This window comes from Pomacea canaliculata, linkage group LG9 (genome assembly GCF_003073045.1).
Source record: "Pomacea canaliculata isolate SZHN2017 linkage group LG9, ASM307304v1, whole genome shotgun sequence".
Classification (NCBI taxonomy): Eukaryota; Metazoa; Mollusca; class Gastropoda; order Architaenioglossa; family Ampullariidae; genus Pomacea; species Pomacea canaliculata.
In genome coordinates this window covers 18225567-18237241 of record NC_037598.1, presented here as the reverse complement: position 1 = coordinate 18237241, position 11675 = coordinate 18225567, and the positions used below count along the sequence as shown (strand labels likewise).

General features: G+C 44.9%; 1 protein-coding gene across 6 annotated transcripts; it reads right to left on the bottom strand.

Annotated features, from left to right (window-relative positions):
* Positions 1-187: 187 nt before the first annotated feature.
* On the bottom strand, positions 188-5571 carry LOC112572745. 6 transcript variants are annotated; one of them, XM_025252584.1, is made up of 4 exons: positions 5302-5571; positions 3644-3884; positions 2737-3467; positions 188-1532 (listed from the first exon to the last, which is right to left on the bottom strand). In XM_025252584.1, the coding sequence occupies exons 3-4, from the start codon at positions 3188-3190 to the stop codon at positions 1447-1449; spliced, it is 540 nt and encodes a 179-aa protein (XP_025108369.1). In that variant the 5' UTR covers positions 3191-3467; positions 3644-3884; positions 5302-5571; the 3' UTR covers positions 188-1446. The 6 variants fall into 6 exon arrangements, with proteins under 6 accessions (XP_025108369.1, XP_025108370.1, XP_025108366.1 ...); XM_025252585.1 differs by having other exon boundaries at positions 3648-3884; XM_025252581.1 differs by having other exon boundaries at positions 3698-3884.
* Positions 5572-11675: the final 6104 nt, after the last annotated feature.

Below are 11675 nucleotides of genomic sequence, written 5' to 3'. Positions count from 1 at the left end.
ATAGTACACAAATTCATGTCACATAATGTGAATGTGTGTGTGTGTGTGAGTGAGTGTTTGTGTGTGTGTGTGTACTTCTCGCATGCTCAATCATACGTGTGTACGCTAGCTCGCAGATACATTTGACGGCACACACACACACGTACGCGCGCCTGACAAAAAAAAACCAACAATCAAACGCATGCACAAAAGTAATATCATCAAAGTAAGTCATTTAATTTTTCCCAGCTACATGCAGCAGATACCGACATCAATCATCGCATGTAATCAGCAAGTAAACATCGACGATCATCGGGAACACCACCACTCGAACCTAACGAACTTTTCTGACAACATTTGTGTCTGCGTACGTGTGTGTGCGCTATAGAGAGAGACAGAGACGGCTTGAGTGTATTGTACGTGTGTGTGTGTGAGAGACAGAGAGAGAGAAGGCATCTAGAGCACGTGTGCATGGTGAGTGACAGTGTTTATATGGCAACGAGTGTGTGTGTGATGAGAGAGTGTGTGTCAGCGTGCATGTATGTGCTATTCTTTTCTGGATAGAGACAGTCTGTCAGTCAGTCAGTCAGTCAGTGACACACTCAAGCTGCCAAATCTACTGACAGACGTTTCATGCAAGGCAACTCTTGGACAGGAGTTAGTGTGCACCAGAACAGGGAAACACACCATCACCAATCTTTTAAAATAGTTTGCTTTCCGAGTTTTGCATCTCAAATAAATACTTATTTACAGTTATAATCATTTTACTCTCTCACTCACTCACACACACACACGAAAAGAGTGTTTTTTGTCATTTCTTTACAATATCGATGTAGCCCATCGTAAAAATCCCGGGTTTTGCAACCAATTGCTGCACGGCTGACTGGATTGTGCCTCGAGAAAAAAAAAAAAAAAAAAACAAAAAAAAAACCACTCGAAAGTGCCTTACAATTCTAAACAATGCTTCTTTGGCATTTTCCAGAAGCCAAATAAAATCCGTAGTTCTCGGTCAAGTAAATCTGCAGGAAAGCATCTACAGGAGAACAAGTTGAGCGGGTCAGGAGTGTTGTAGATGGCAGTAGCCGCCGTCATGTGAGCAAAGAAGATAAAAGCACGAAAGCAGTGAGCAGAAAGATAAAATACCCGGATTGTCACATTTGTTTTCTTCTTGTCAGCTTATGACGCATATTAAGTCACTTGGCGCGAGTTTGTGATATACACATTTCATTTAACGACACCCAACGTCTCAAGTCACGTGGTTCAACGTGATCCAATATGTCTAACCCCTTTTTTCAGCTACGTTATCTCTAGAACATTAACAGCGAGAGAGAGGAAATAACACCTTGGCTGCTGACAACCAATGGAAGCAGTTGACACCACTGACAACATTGGCACTTTGAGGTGTTGATGTCCGACTCCTGTGTACAGACCTACTGACAAACATCTGGCCCCTCGCCACAGAGGTCACTAGTCCTCGTCAAAGGGGTTGAAGTCTACGATGCTTTTGGAGACAGGACTACTGCCGCTGTAGTTTGGTGACATCTGACGGAAATCTGCAAATAGAATATAAGAATCATAATACAGTGGAACCTCGGTTAGCGAACGCCTCGGATAGCGAATATTTCGGTTAACGAACAAAAATTTCGTTAAAAGTTTGTCTCGGATAGCGAACAAAATTTCGGATAACGAACAGCCACGTGAACCACACGTGACCGACCAGCATGTCATCATTCGCGCTCGAGACACAGTTACGATCGGTCGTTCCTTACCTGTGCGCATCCTTCTTATTTAGTGATTTTGTGCTTTATTTTAATAAGATAATCCTCAATAATGGCTCCATTAAGAGCAATTAATAGTAGTGAGGTAATGATAAGGAAGCAACAAATGAATTTAAAAAGGAAATGATTTCACATGCGTCTGTCGGATATGTGATGTATTACCGAAGTGTTTTACAAAAAAGTCAGAAGCAACAGACACTGGACAAGTTTTTTTCCTGCTACAGAAAAGGGAAGTCAGATTTTAAAATGTCAAGTGTGCTCATGGAGGGGAATCAAGCAGTAATTCCACCTTCCTCCCCTCACCTCTCCACCCACGCCGTCAAAACGGCAAGTTTTCTGATGTTGTTACTGTAACTTTCAAATATTAGCGAGTCAACAGGGGCTGGGAACCAATTAAATCTATTTCCTTTATTTCTTATGGAAAACATTGTTTCGGATAACGAACATTTCGGATAACGAACAGCTTTCGAGAACGGATTAAGTTCGTTAACCGAGGTTCCACTGTATATAAGTCTATTTTTAGAGATGAATTATAATGTATAAGTCCATTGTTAGAGTGGACAAGGGCTTACAGTCACTTGCCTGTTCAAGATCATTAGTCTGTGCTATACATGATAGAGATCACATCATCTACAACACTGTGGACTGTGTGAGCGGTAAAAACCACGGTATTATACGAAAATATACATTTACTGTTAAATAACAGAATGGCGGGATTAAGATTCCTTTATATCGGTTATTGTAAATATAGCGACTCTGTAAATCTAGTGCCTCATCATCATTTTTCTTTCCAACAGCTTTGTGGGAATAGAATGGTCCTTCGAATCATTCACCTGTTTTTCGCTTTCGGTTGAAAGAGGGAGGCGAAGCCTCTGAGTTGTCATAAAAATAAAGAACAGAGTAAGTTACTTCTTTGTCCAACATCAGCTGACAGTCCAACACGACCCATAAAGCAAAAGTGACGATAATTAGCATTTACCTTTCAACCGGACGTCATCCTTGCGATGTCTGGTTTCATCTTCTTCCTTCAGGTTACCATAGCGCTCGCCACTCAGAAGCCGTGTCCCTGAAGCGCCTTGCTCACAGCAACATCCACATTTCCGATAACACCATCCCAACATGCGCATCTCCAGAGCCCGGATGCCGAAATAGCAGCCCAGGGCCAAGCCCACCATGGCGACGATGACGACGAGGGCGACAGGGATGATCCAGCCGAGGTCCGCCGAGTCTGTCGAGCCCAGCAAGGGTCTGTGCGTCACGGACTCCAGCGAGGGCTCGGGAGCGTTGAGAGGAGTGTTCAACAGACCCAAGGCCCCTTTCTTACTAAACATGACATCACCATCGTACTCAACATAGTCATTTGCTGAGCTGGGAGGCTGAGTCAGAGGGTCTTGTGCGGCAAGTTCATGTCTTGTGCTGTATGTAGTGCTCATTGCTGGAATAAGTGTTATATATATATATATCAAGTCTCGTGATATGCTCAACAAAGGCTTAAACCCGTTTGCAGTGCAGATGTCTCCTCCAGCACAACAAACGTCTCCACGAAGACAGTGCCCCAGGATCTCAGGAATTCTGTGATTTCATCAAGACTGTCCCTGGATTGGTGACCTGGTCGTGAAGTGTATCCGTTTCAAGAAATTTTGTCCAAGGCTCTCCGGCCAATTCCTACTTTAATGATCTGTCCTTGATACATCCGCTGTTTTGTACAGACTGAAAAGTCAAACAAATCGTACACTTAGTACTACCTTCATGACATATAGGTTTTAGCCACGACTACTCATGCCCGCTCTCGCACACACACATGATAATCAGTTGACAACCAAGTTTCACCTGGTATAAACTACACATAAACACGTATTGGTAATCAGCTGACATCAAAAGCTCACCCACTATAAATTCACTGGAGACATGATTTGTGACCTGTATTTGAAGGATCCCACCTGTTTGTAACATTAGATGAAGCAAGTTCATAATAAAAACACCTCAGGTTGTGTGATGTCGGCCTCGGCCAGGTGTTAGGAAGAACTACCCGTCTGTCACATCTCTGTCATGATGTCAGTGTGGTGGTGCAGTGCATCGGTACACGGGTACTATGCGACTGATACCGTCCTGTCAGACCACCATCCACTGGACGAAAACAGATAACAGGTGAAATGTAAATCCATCCGATGGAATAAAAACCACAACACTACAAGCCTGCTGATGACGATAAGGTGAAATGTGCTTGGATTAGATTAGACAACACCATGAAGTACGAGAATTTCATTCCACATAAAAACATGGGCTATTTCCCTGGTTCATTGTAATCAGCAATGCTAGCTACCCACGAGCGATAGTACTACTACTTGTGATATGCTTCGTAATACTGACTCATAAACTGAATCAAGAAAAAATTGTTCCATCGTAATGGTGTTTGTTCTCAGGTAAAATAACAACAGGTTGTGTCTTTACCAGTCGCTGATGTAAGTCGCTGCAACATTATTATTATTATGAAGTATTTTGTGGGGGAAATTTGTTTGTCTGTCCCATATAAGAAAGCATTAAGCCTCATTATGTGGAGGAATCAGGTTTTACAAAGGATGATGATTATGATAACAGTACAAAGAGTCGTGCGTGGCTCAACGACGGAGAGATTTGTCAGAAATGGTTCGTTAGGCAGTGCCGTGCTTGTACAAACATCATAAAACGTTCTGACATAAACACAGATTGTTATTATCGTTGTCAAGTATTATCTACTGCACATAATGGTATGTGCTATACAGTTATACGAGGGCCAGAATAGCGAGAGTGTTGATACCATCATGACGTCACCACAAACACGTCACTAACACCTTGTACTACTTACAACGGCTACGACGTCACCAGACGTTCAGCTCGAGAATAATGTCCTTTCCGTTGACCGAAACGTGAGGAGGCCCCTGACTGTATTGCAGACACACTGCACAGGCTGCTTCACGCATCTGATAACACGTGAATAGTGCCAACACATGCACGTGCTCTCTTTTTTTGATAAAAGCAGCCTGCTTCCAAAATATCTTGCAAACCATTGAACAAAAAGGTATGGAGTGGGGAGGGGTTCACGCGAACATGACCAAAATAATTCTCGTGTTCAGGAGACTATCAAAGGTCAAGGATCAAAGGGCATTGACACATTTCATGCGTTTGAAGCCATCCTCCCTCAGAATTGAAGGCGGCATGAGGTTACCTGACAACATATGTTGCTGCACTCGCCAGAGAGAGAACAACATATCTACAGCTTTGCACACTCTCCTTCCCCTCGCGAACATCCCCTTTCCCCGCCTTCCCCATGACATTTCCAGCCGCCGCCACTGAAAACCACAGCACATGCGAGGGTGGATTCTGTCGAGACTTTTGCCAGACTGTCTGACACTGGGTAAACTTGAGTACCTACTGACATACTGGAAACTCGCTGTACTCACTCACTGAAACACAAAAACCCTTGTCTGTGGTAGAGTAAAGGAATGTCAGCCAAACCCTTTCTAACATTGAAGTTATCGGTCAGAAATGGTTCCTTGTGACTTACCTGTTCAACTCCGTCCGCCTGCACATGCACTGACGCGCTGCTCTACATCAGCGGGAGACAACTGAGAATAAGATGATCCACTGCTGCAGTAGCGCACCTTGACTGAGGCAACTGGCTATTTTTAGCCGGGTGTGCAATAGTCTAAATGAGAGTAGCTCTCTAAACAACAAAAAGTAACAAACAAATAAAATAAACCAAAATAAAAAACACGGACACTCTCTGTACCATACACACGAGCATACATTGTTGTTTGACAGAATATGCATTCACAACTTGGTATCTCGTCACCATGAGTCCATGTTGAGCAAGACGAGGGTGGTGACATAACGAGCATATTTGATCCATAGCCAGGGATCATGCTGGGGGAAATCCGTTCTGCCACAATGGTAGCGAGAGGCAGGGTTGTGAACGACGAGTTGATGATGTAGTTTTACATCCAGAATATTTGTCCTCTTCTTTTGCCATTTCTCTGTGCGAATCTCGATTCTTCAATGCACACTTACCTGAATCTTATATTTTCCTGGCACAGATTCCTTAATATAGTCAGTTAATCCCTATTTACAGACATGAAATATTGACTCCCTTCCATATTGACGAGACTGAGCTTGCAATCAGATCATACAACGTGCAACTTTCTTGTTTCCTTCTGACGCTTTTTTCCGATATCATCTATCATCTATGCATCAGACAACTTGATGATGATGTGGTCACGGTCTGTAAGGGGGAGTAAGTAGATTCACGACATACCCTATGTAAGACAAATATTCACTCCCTTTATATAGCCTGTGACAAGGAGATGGGTAGGAGAAACCAATGGACAGGTGTGAATGTCGGCTAGGAAAGAGAATTCCACCCTCCAACCACTTAGAACCCAACAAGGGATCCCTTATGATTTATTCCAACATTATTTTCATTCGCTGCGGTATGAAAAGCACCAGTTAAAAAAAAAGAACACACCACACACACACACAAGTAACGACCCGCTATAGCCCCTCCTGTTTGTCAAATATATGCCCATTCTCACTAGCGTAGGCATTTAGCCGTTATTCTGACCAAACCCTTCGCTTACAGGCAAGCGTAAAAAAAATCAAATATTTGACTTCTTCCCTGTTGCAACCTATGTTGTTACATACAGGGCCGCCGAGAGCCAGCCCCGGCCCCGGGGCAGACGACCTCTCCGGGCCCCTTGTACTTGTAATCGTAAATTATTTTCCCAGTATATAATGTATGTTTACAATTCGAATCTCAATATCTACACTTCATTCAGTAACGAAATATAGACTGCAAACATTAGGACAAGTGCACTAGGATCTACATCACTACTTGAACATAAAGTTGTTTACATGCGAGTGGTTAGTAAATGAGGACAAAGGATGTTAAAGGATCAGACTTGTAGCACCCCGCTCCACAGACCCCCCCCCCCCTTTAGTAAGGACTGTTACGTCAGCAGCGATGTCAAAACCTCGACAGATTAGAACAACGGGTAGAGGTATCACAAAGCCTTTTTGTTCTAAGTGCTGCGCTTTTGTACTAAGCTCACTGACGTGCAAGGAAATGTTCTCTATGTAAGTGATTTATACTTCTACATGGAAAGAGGAAGAACCGAAGAAGTAAATGCCTAAACAAGTCTTCATCGAGTGTCGTTAATAACCTCATTAAAAAGTGTTTGCTGCTACGAACAGCAGAACACATCAGTTATCATTTTTATCAACTTACATAACAAACACGCAGCACCTATCGAAAGTCCCTTCCTATATTATTCCTTTAGCAAAACCACACGCGCGCGCACACATACACACAATAACTACACACACACACGCATGCTGTTACACGTAAACAAATATCTGAACTGAACTGTCGCCTTCAGACTCTTTAAAGCAGAAATTTTGAATTCATCCAACTTTTTACGAAGCATAAACTCGGTCGACTTCAACCCCCATCAGTCACTAGCCGTTAAAATACCTGCTGAGTTTTAGAAGACAAAGCAACTGTTTTAAAGACTAGTTAGCTAGTAAGTGTTAATACTTTTAATATTTAAGGAGATTAGAAGGTTTTGTAAAAATGACATAAAAATAGAAATGTTTAGCATATTTTAGCTGAATCGTAATAGTTCATAGAACAAAGTTATACAGTACTAATATTGTCATTTTACCTGCTGACTAAAAACTTTATGAACTTTTCTCACAAACTTCATTATTGTCAGTCAATTTGAGACTCTAGTCACTCTCATTGACACTGATGTTCCTGCCTTGTCAAATGCTATTTGCCAATAAACTCGATTACTATACTGTATGGTAGTGTGCGACATCGCAGTTAGTGGGGATGGAACATAGCACGCACACAGGGAGGGTGGAGGCTGGCGATGTGGGGTCGGGTGGTCGCTGGCCGGGTGACAGCCACGTGACAGAGGGAAGGTGTGAGGGGGTCGACTAGCGACAGGATGCAGGTGCGCGGATGTGGATGGATACGCCTAATCAACCATCCAAACAAAGTTATGCAGAGGGCAACCCAGAATCACGAGGTCAGAAGAGTTGGAGGACTTACGGATACATGTATCACCATCTTCAGTGTACCCTGCGCAGCAAACATTCCTCCTGCGATAGGCGAGCTCCGTGACCACTTTGTACTTTGACCTCAGCTCTGTTCTGTAAGCAGCAAATGTTGTTTAACTCGAGATACATGCATACGGAAAAATAGAAAGACGAGACAAAAATGGCGTATCATACGACTACTTCTAAGATGTTAATCTTTTCCTATTCCTTTGGCTAAGGAGCATACACATATTTTAGTTACAGAAGTCTTACAAAACAAGTGCGAGCATGACAACTGTGAAATTATAGGTCACGAATCACATTCGCATACACAAACGCATACACTCACATTCACACTTACCACCAGACCTTCCTATATGCACCAGGCCCTCACTCAGACCAGGCCCTCCCTTTTCGTATACTTGAAGGAAACGAGGTACCCTAAGCTTCTAATGCCAAAGCGAAGAAAGTGATGAATCAAATTTTTTTCTCAAAGTTTTGCACCAGGCCCTCCCTTTGCACCAGACCCTCCTCTCTGCACCAGACCCTCCCATCGACCTGAAACTTTTGTTAAAAAAAGTTTTGCACCAGGCCCTCCTTTGCACCAGACCCTCCTCTTTGCACCAGACCCTCCCATCGAAGTGGAACTTTTTTTAGTCTTCTAATGCCAAAGCGAAGAAACTGATGAATCAAATTTTTTTGTTTTGCACCAGACCCTCCTCTCTGCACCAGACCCTCCCATCGACCTGGAACTTTTGTTAAAAAAAAGTTTTGCACCAGACCCTCCCATCGAAGTGGAACTTTTTTTTAGTCTTCTAAGGCCAAAGCGAAGAAACTGATGAATCAAATTTTTTTGTTTTGCACCAGACCATCCTCTCTGCACCAGACCCTCCCATCGACCTGGAACTTTTGTTAAAAAAAAGTTTTGCACTAGGCCCTCCCCCGGGTTTGTTTGCTTTTGTTTTGATTTTTGTTTTCTTTTTTGAAAATGGTTAGGGTTAGAGTGTTCTGCAATTCACATTAATTCACGCAACTGGCTGCGTTCTTCATCGACGTGCGAGTCGAGTGATCCCACCGCCTACAGTTGTTTCATTTCTTTTCATCTGCTTTGCAACGATATTTGAAAGGTTTCAACAAATTGCGAAATGAATGAAAAAACTTGTAAAGCTGAACAGCCACGCGAGAATGTGCCTCTCTTTACACTTTCGCCGATGCCACCCCCGAGGCGAGAGTCCGGGGCGTTACTGAGAGCCTGACTCGGCAAAAGCTTTCCCTCCGGTTTGATAGACTTTTTCAGACTCTCGACGCGGAGTCCAGCTACCCCTCACTAAACCGTTCACTCGGTAGTAGTGACAGGCGGTGTGTAGAAAGGGCATCGACGTAATTACTGGGAATTCCTCGTTGATAAGAAGAATTTCAAGCCCCCAGTCCCTATCACGAAGGACGTTCAAGGGGTTCGCACTGTTTTCAAAGCATGGTCACATCCACCTTGATTCCTTCTAAAGGCAGCCAGACCTGTTATTGCTCAATCTCTTGTGGCTAAACGCCACTTCTCCCTCTAAGAAGTTACCACAGATGCGTGAAGAATCGGTGAACTATTTAACAGGCTAGAGACTCGCCCGTTATCGGAATTAATCAGACAAATCGCTCCACCACCTAAGAACGGCCATGCGCCACCACCCACCGAATCAAGAAAAAGATATCAATCTGTCAATCCTTACAGTGTGCGGACTGGGTGTGTTTTACAATGTTGAATCAAATTAAGGCGCAGGCTCCACTCCTGGTGGTGACCTTCCGTCAATTCCTTTAAGTTTCAGCATTGCAAATATACTTCCCCTGGAACCCGAAAACTTTGGTTTCAGAGTCGATGAAGAAACACCTGCACAACGCTAGATGGCATCGTTTATGGTCAGAACAATGACAGTATTTAATCGTCTTCGAACCTCTGACTTTCGTTCTTGTCTAATGAAAATATGCTTGGCAAATGCTGTCGCAGTTGTTCGTCTTGCGAAGACGACCTTGCAAAGAGCCGCGCAGTGACCGTCGCGAGACGGACCGCACGACCATGCCTGAGATGCAACTACGAGCTTTTTAAGCACAACGACTTTAATATACGCTATTGGAGCTGGAATTACCACGGCTGCTGGCACCAGACTTGCCCTCCAATAGATCCTCGTTAAAGGGTTTAAAGTGTACTCATTCCAATTGCGGAGCCTCAAAAGAGTTCCGTATTGTTATTTTTCGTCACTACCTCCCCGAGCTGGGTAAGCCTTCCTTGGAAGTGGTATCCGTTTCTCATGCTCCCTCTCCGGAATCAAATCCTGATTCCCCGTTACCCGTTGTCAACATGGTAGGTCTATCACGTACCATCGACAGTTAATAAGGCGTCTGACATTTGAAAGATGCGTCGCCGGCTCGAGGCCATGCGATCGGCACAAAGTTATCCAGAGTCACCAAAAGGGACGGGGCCGAAACCCCGACTGGTTTTGAACTATTAAAAGCGCTCTTTCCCAGCTGTGACACCGGGTCGGAGCTGGTTTGCATGTATTAGCTCTAGAATTGCCACAGTTATCCAAGTAGAAATGGATCATCTAAGGAACCTCGACTGATTTAATGAGCCATTCGCGGTTTCACCGTACGAGGTGTGAACTTAGACATGCATGGCTTAATCTTTGAGACAAGCATATGACTACTGGCAGGATCAACCAGAATGCTGTTTTTGTGGTTTGCAATACCGTAACCTCCACGAAGCAGTCGCCGCGGCGAGGCCGCAGGTTCTGCCGTTCGTGGCCGTGCAATTTCATTCGGTACAATGCTTCTCGCTCTTTTTGCAACCGAATCATCGGTTCAAACATTTCCACTTGCTGAGCGTTCACCCGATCGACACGGGCGCGCTCTTTCACTCGAGACACAGTCAAGCTTATTCGATACGCCGACGCGGCTGGCCGAAAGGAGCACGACGAACCCCTCTCTCTGCTCAACCAGCCCACGCCTGAGCCGTGGGAAACGCGACAGCGAAAGCCGCGCGAATCGCCAGCGAGCCAACCCGTACCACACCTTCTTCGGTCCGCGTAGAAAACCGGCTCGCGGTAGGACGGGACGCAGACAACGATCACTTTCGACCGAGGGCGTCGCACGCCGAGCGAGCACTCATTTGCCAACGATAAAACCACAACTGGGTGAGCACTGCATGGCAACCTGTCTCCATTTGCCATGTTCACTTTCTAGCGCCTTTCGGCACACCTGCTCCCCATATATATAGCGCCAACTTATCTCTTCCCTGCCTTGTGCCACGCCTCCCCATGCACCAGACCCTCCGCACCCGACCCTCCGCACCTGACCCTCCGCTGTAAGAAAAATTTTCAAAGTTTGGCACCAGACCCTCCGCACCTGACCCTCCTCTGGAACGTACATTTTTCAAAGTTTGGCACCAGACCCTCCGCACCTGACCCTCCGTTGTAAGAAAAATTTTCAGTTTGGCACCAGACCCTCCGCACCTGACCCTCCGCACCAGACCCTCCTGTTCGGTAAACGTGAAGGAAACGAGGTTCCCCTAAGCTTCCAGTACCAAAATGAAGTTACTAATGACTAGAAGTGTGTTTTCAATGTGTTGCACCAGACAATCCGCTTTGCACCAGACCCCTCCGCTCGAACGAACATTTTACAAGTTTGGCACCATGCCCTCCGCACCAGACCTCCGCACCTGACCCTCTCTCGAACGTACATTTTCCAAGTTTTGCACCAGACCCTCCGCACCAGACCCTCCGCTCGAACACCATCAGCGCGCGCCTGAGCGTGAGAAAGCGGCAACGAAAGCGCGAATCGCCACCAAGCCAACCAGTA

Bases quoted from the DNA above. Each gene is read 5' to 3' on its own strand.
- LOC112572745 (XM_025252584.1), bottom strand. From the start codon at position 3,190: ATGAGCACTACATACAGCACAAGACATGAACTTGCCGCACAAGACCCT. The intron at 1,533-2,736 runs GTAAATGCTAAT...TTCTATTTGCAG, and splicing joins GGATGACGTCCGGTTGAAAG to ATTTCCGTCAGATGTCACCA.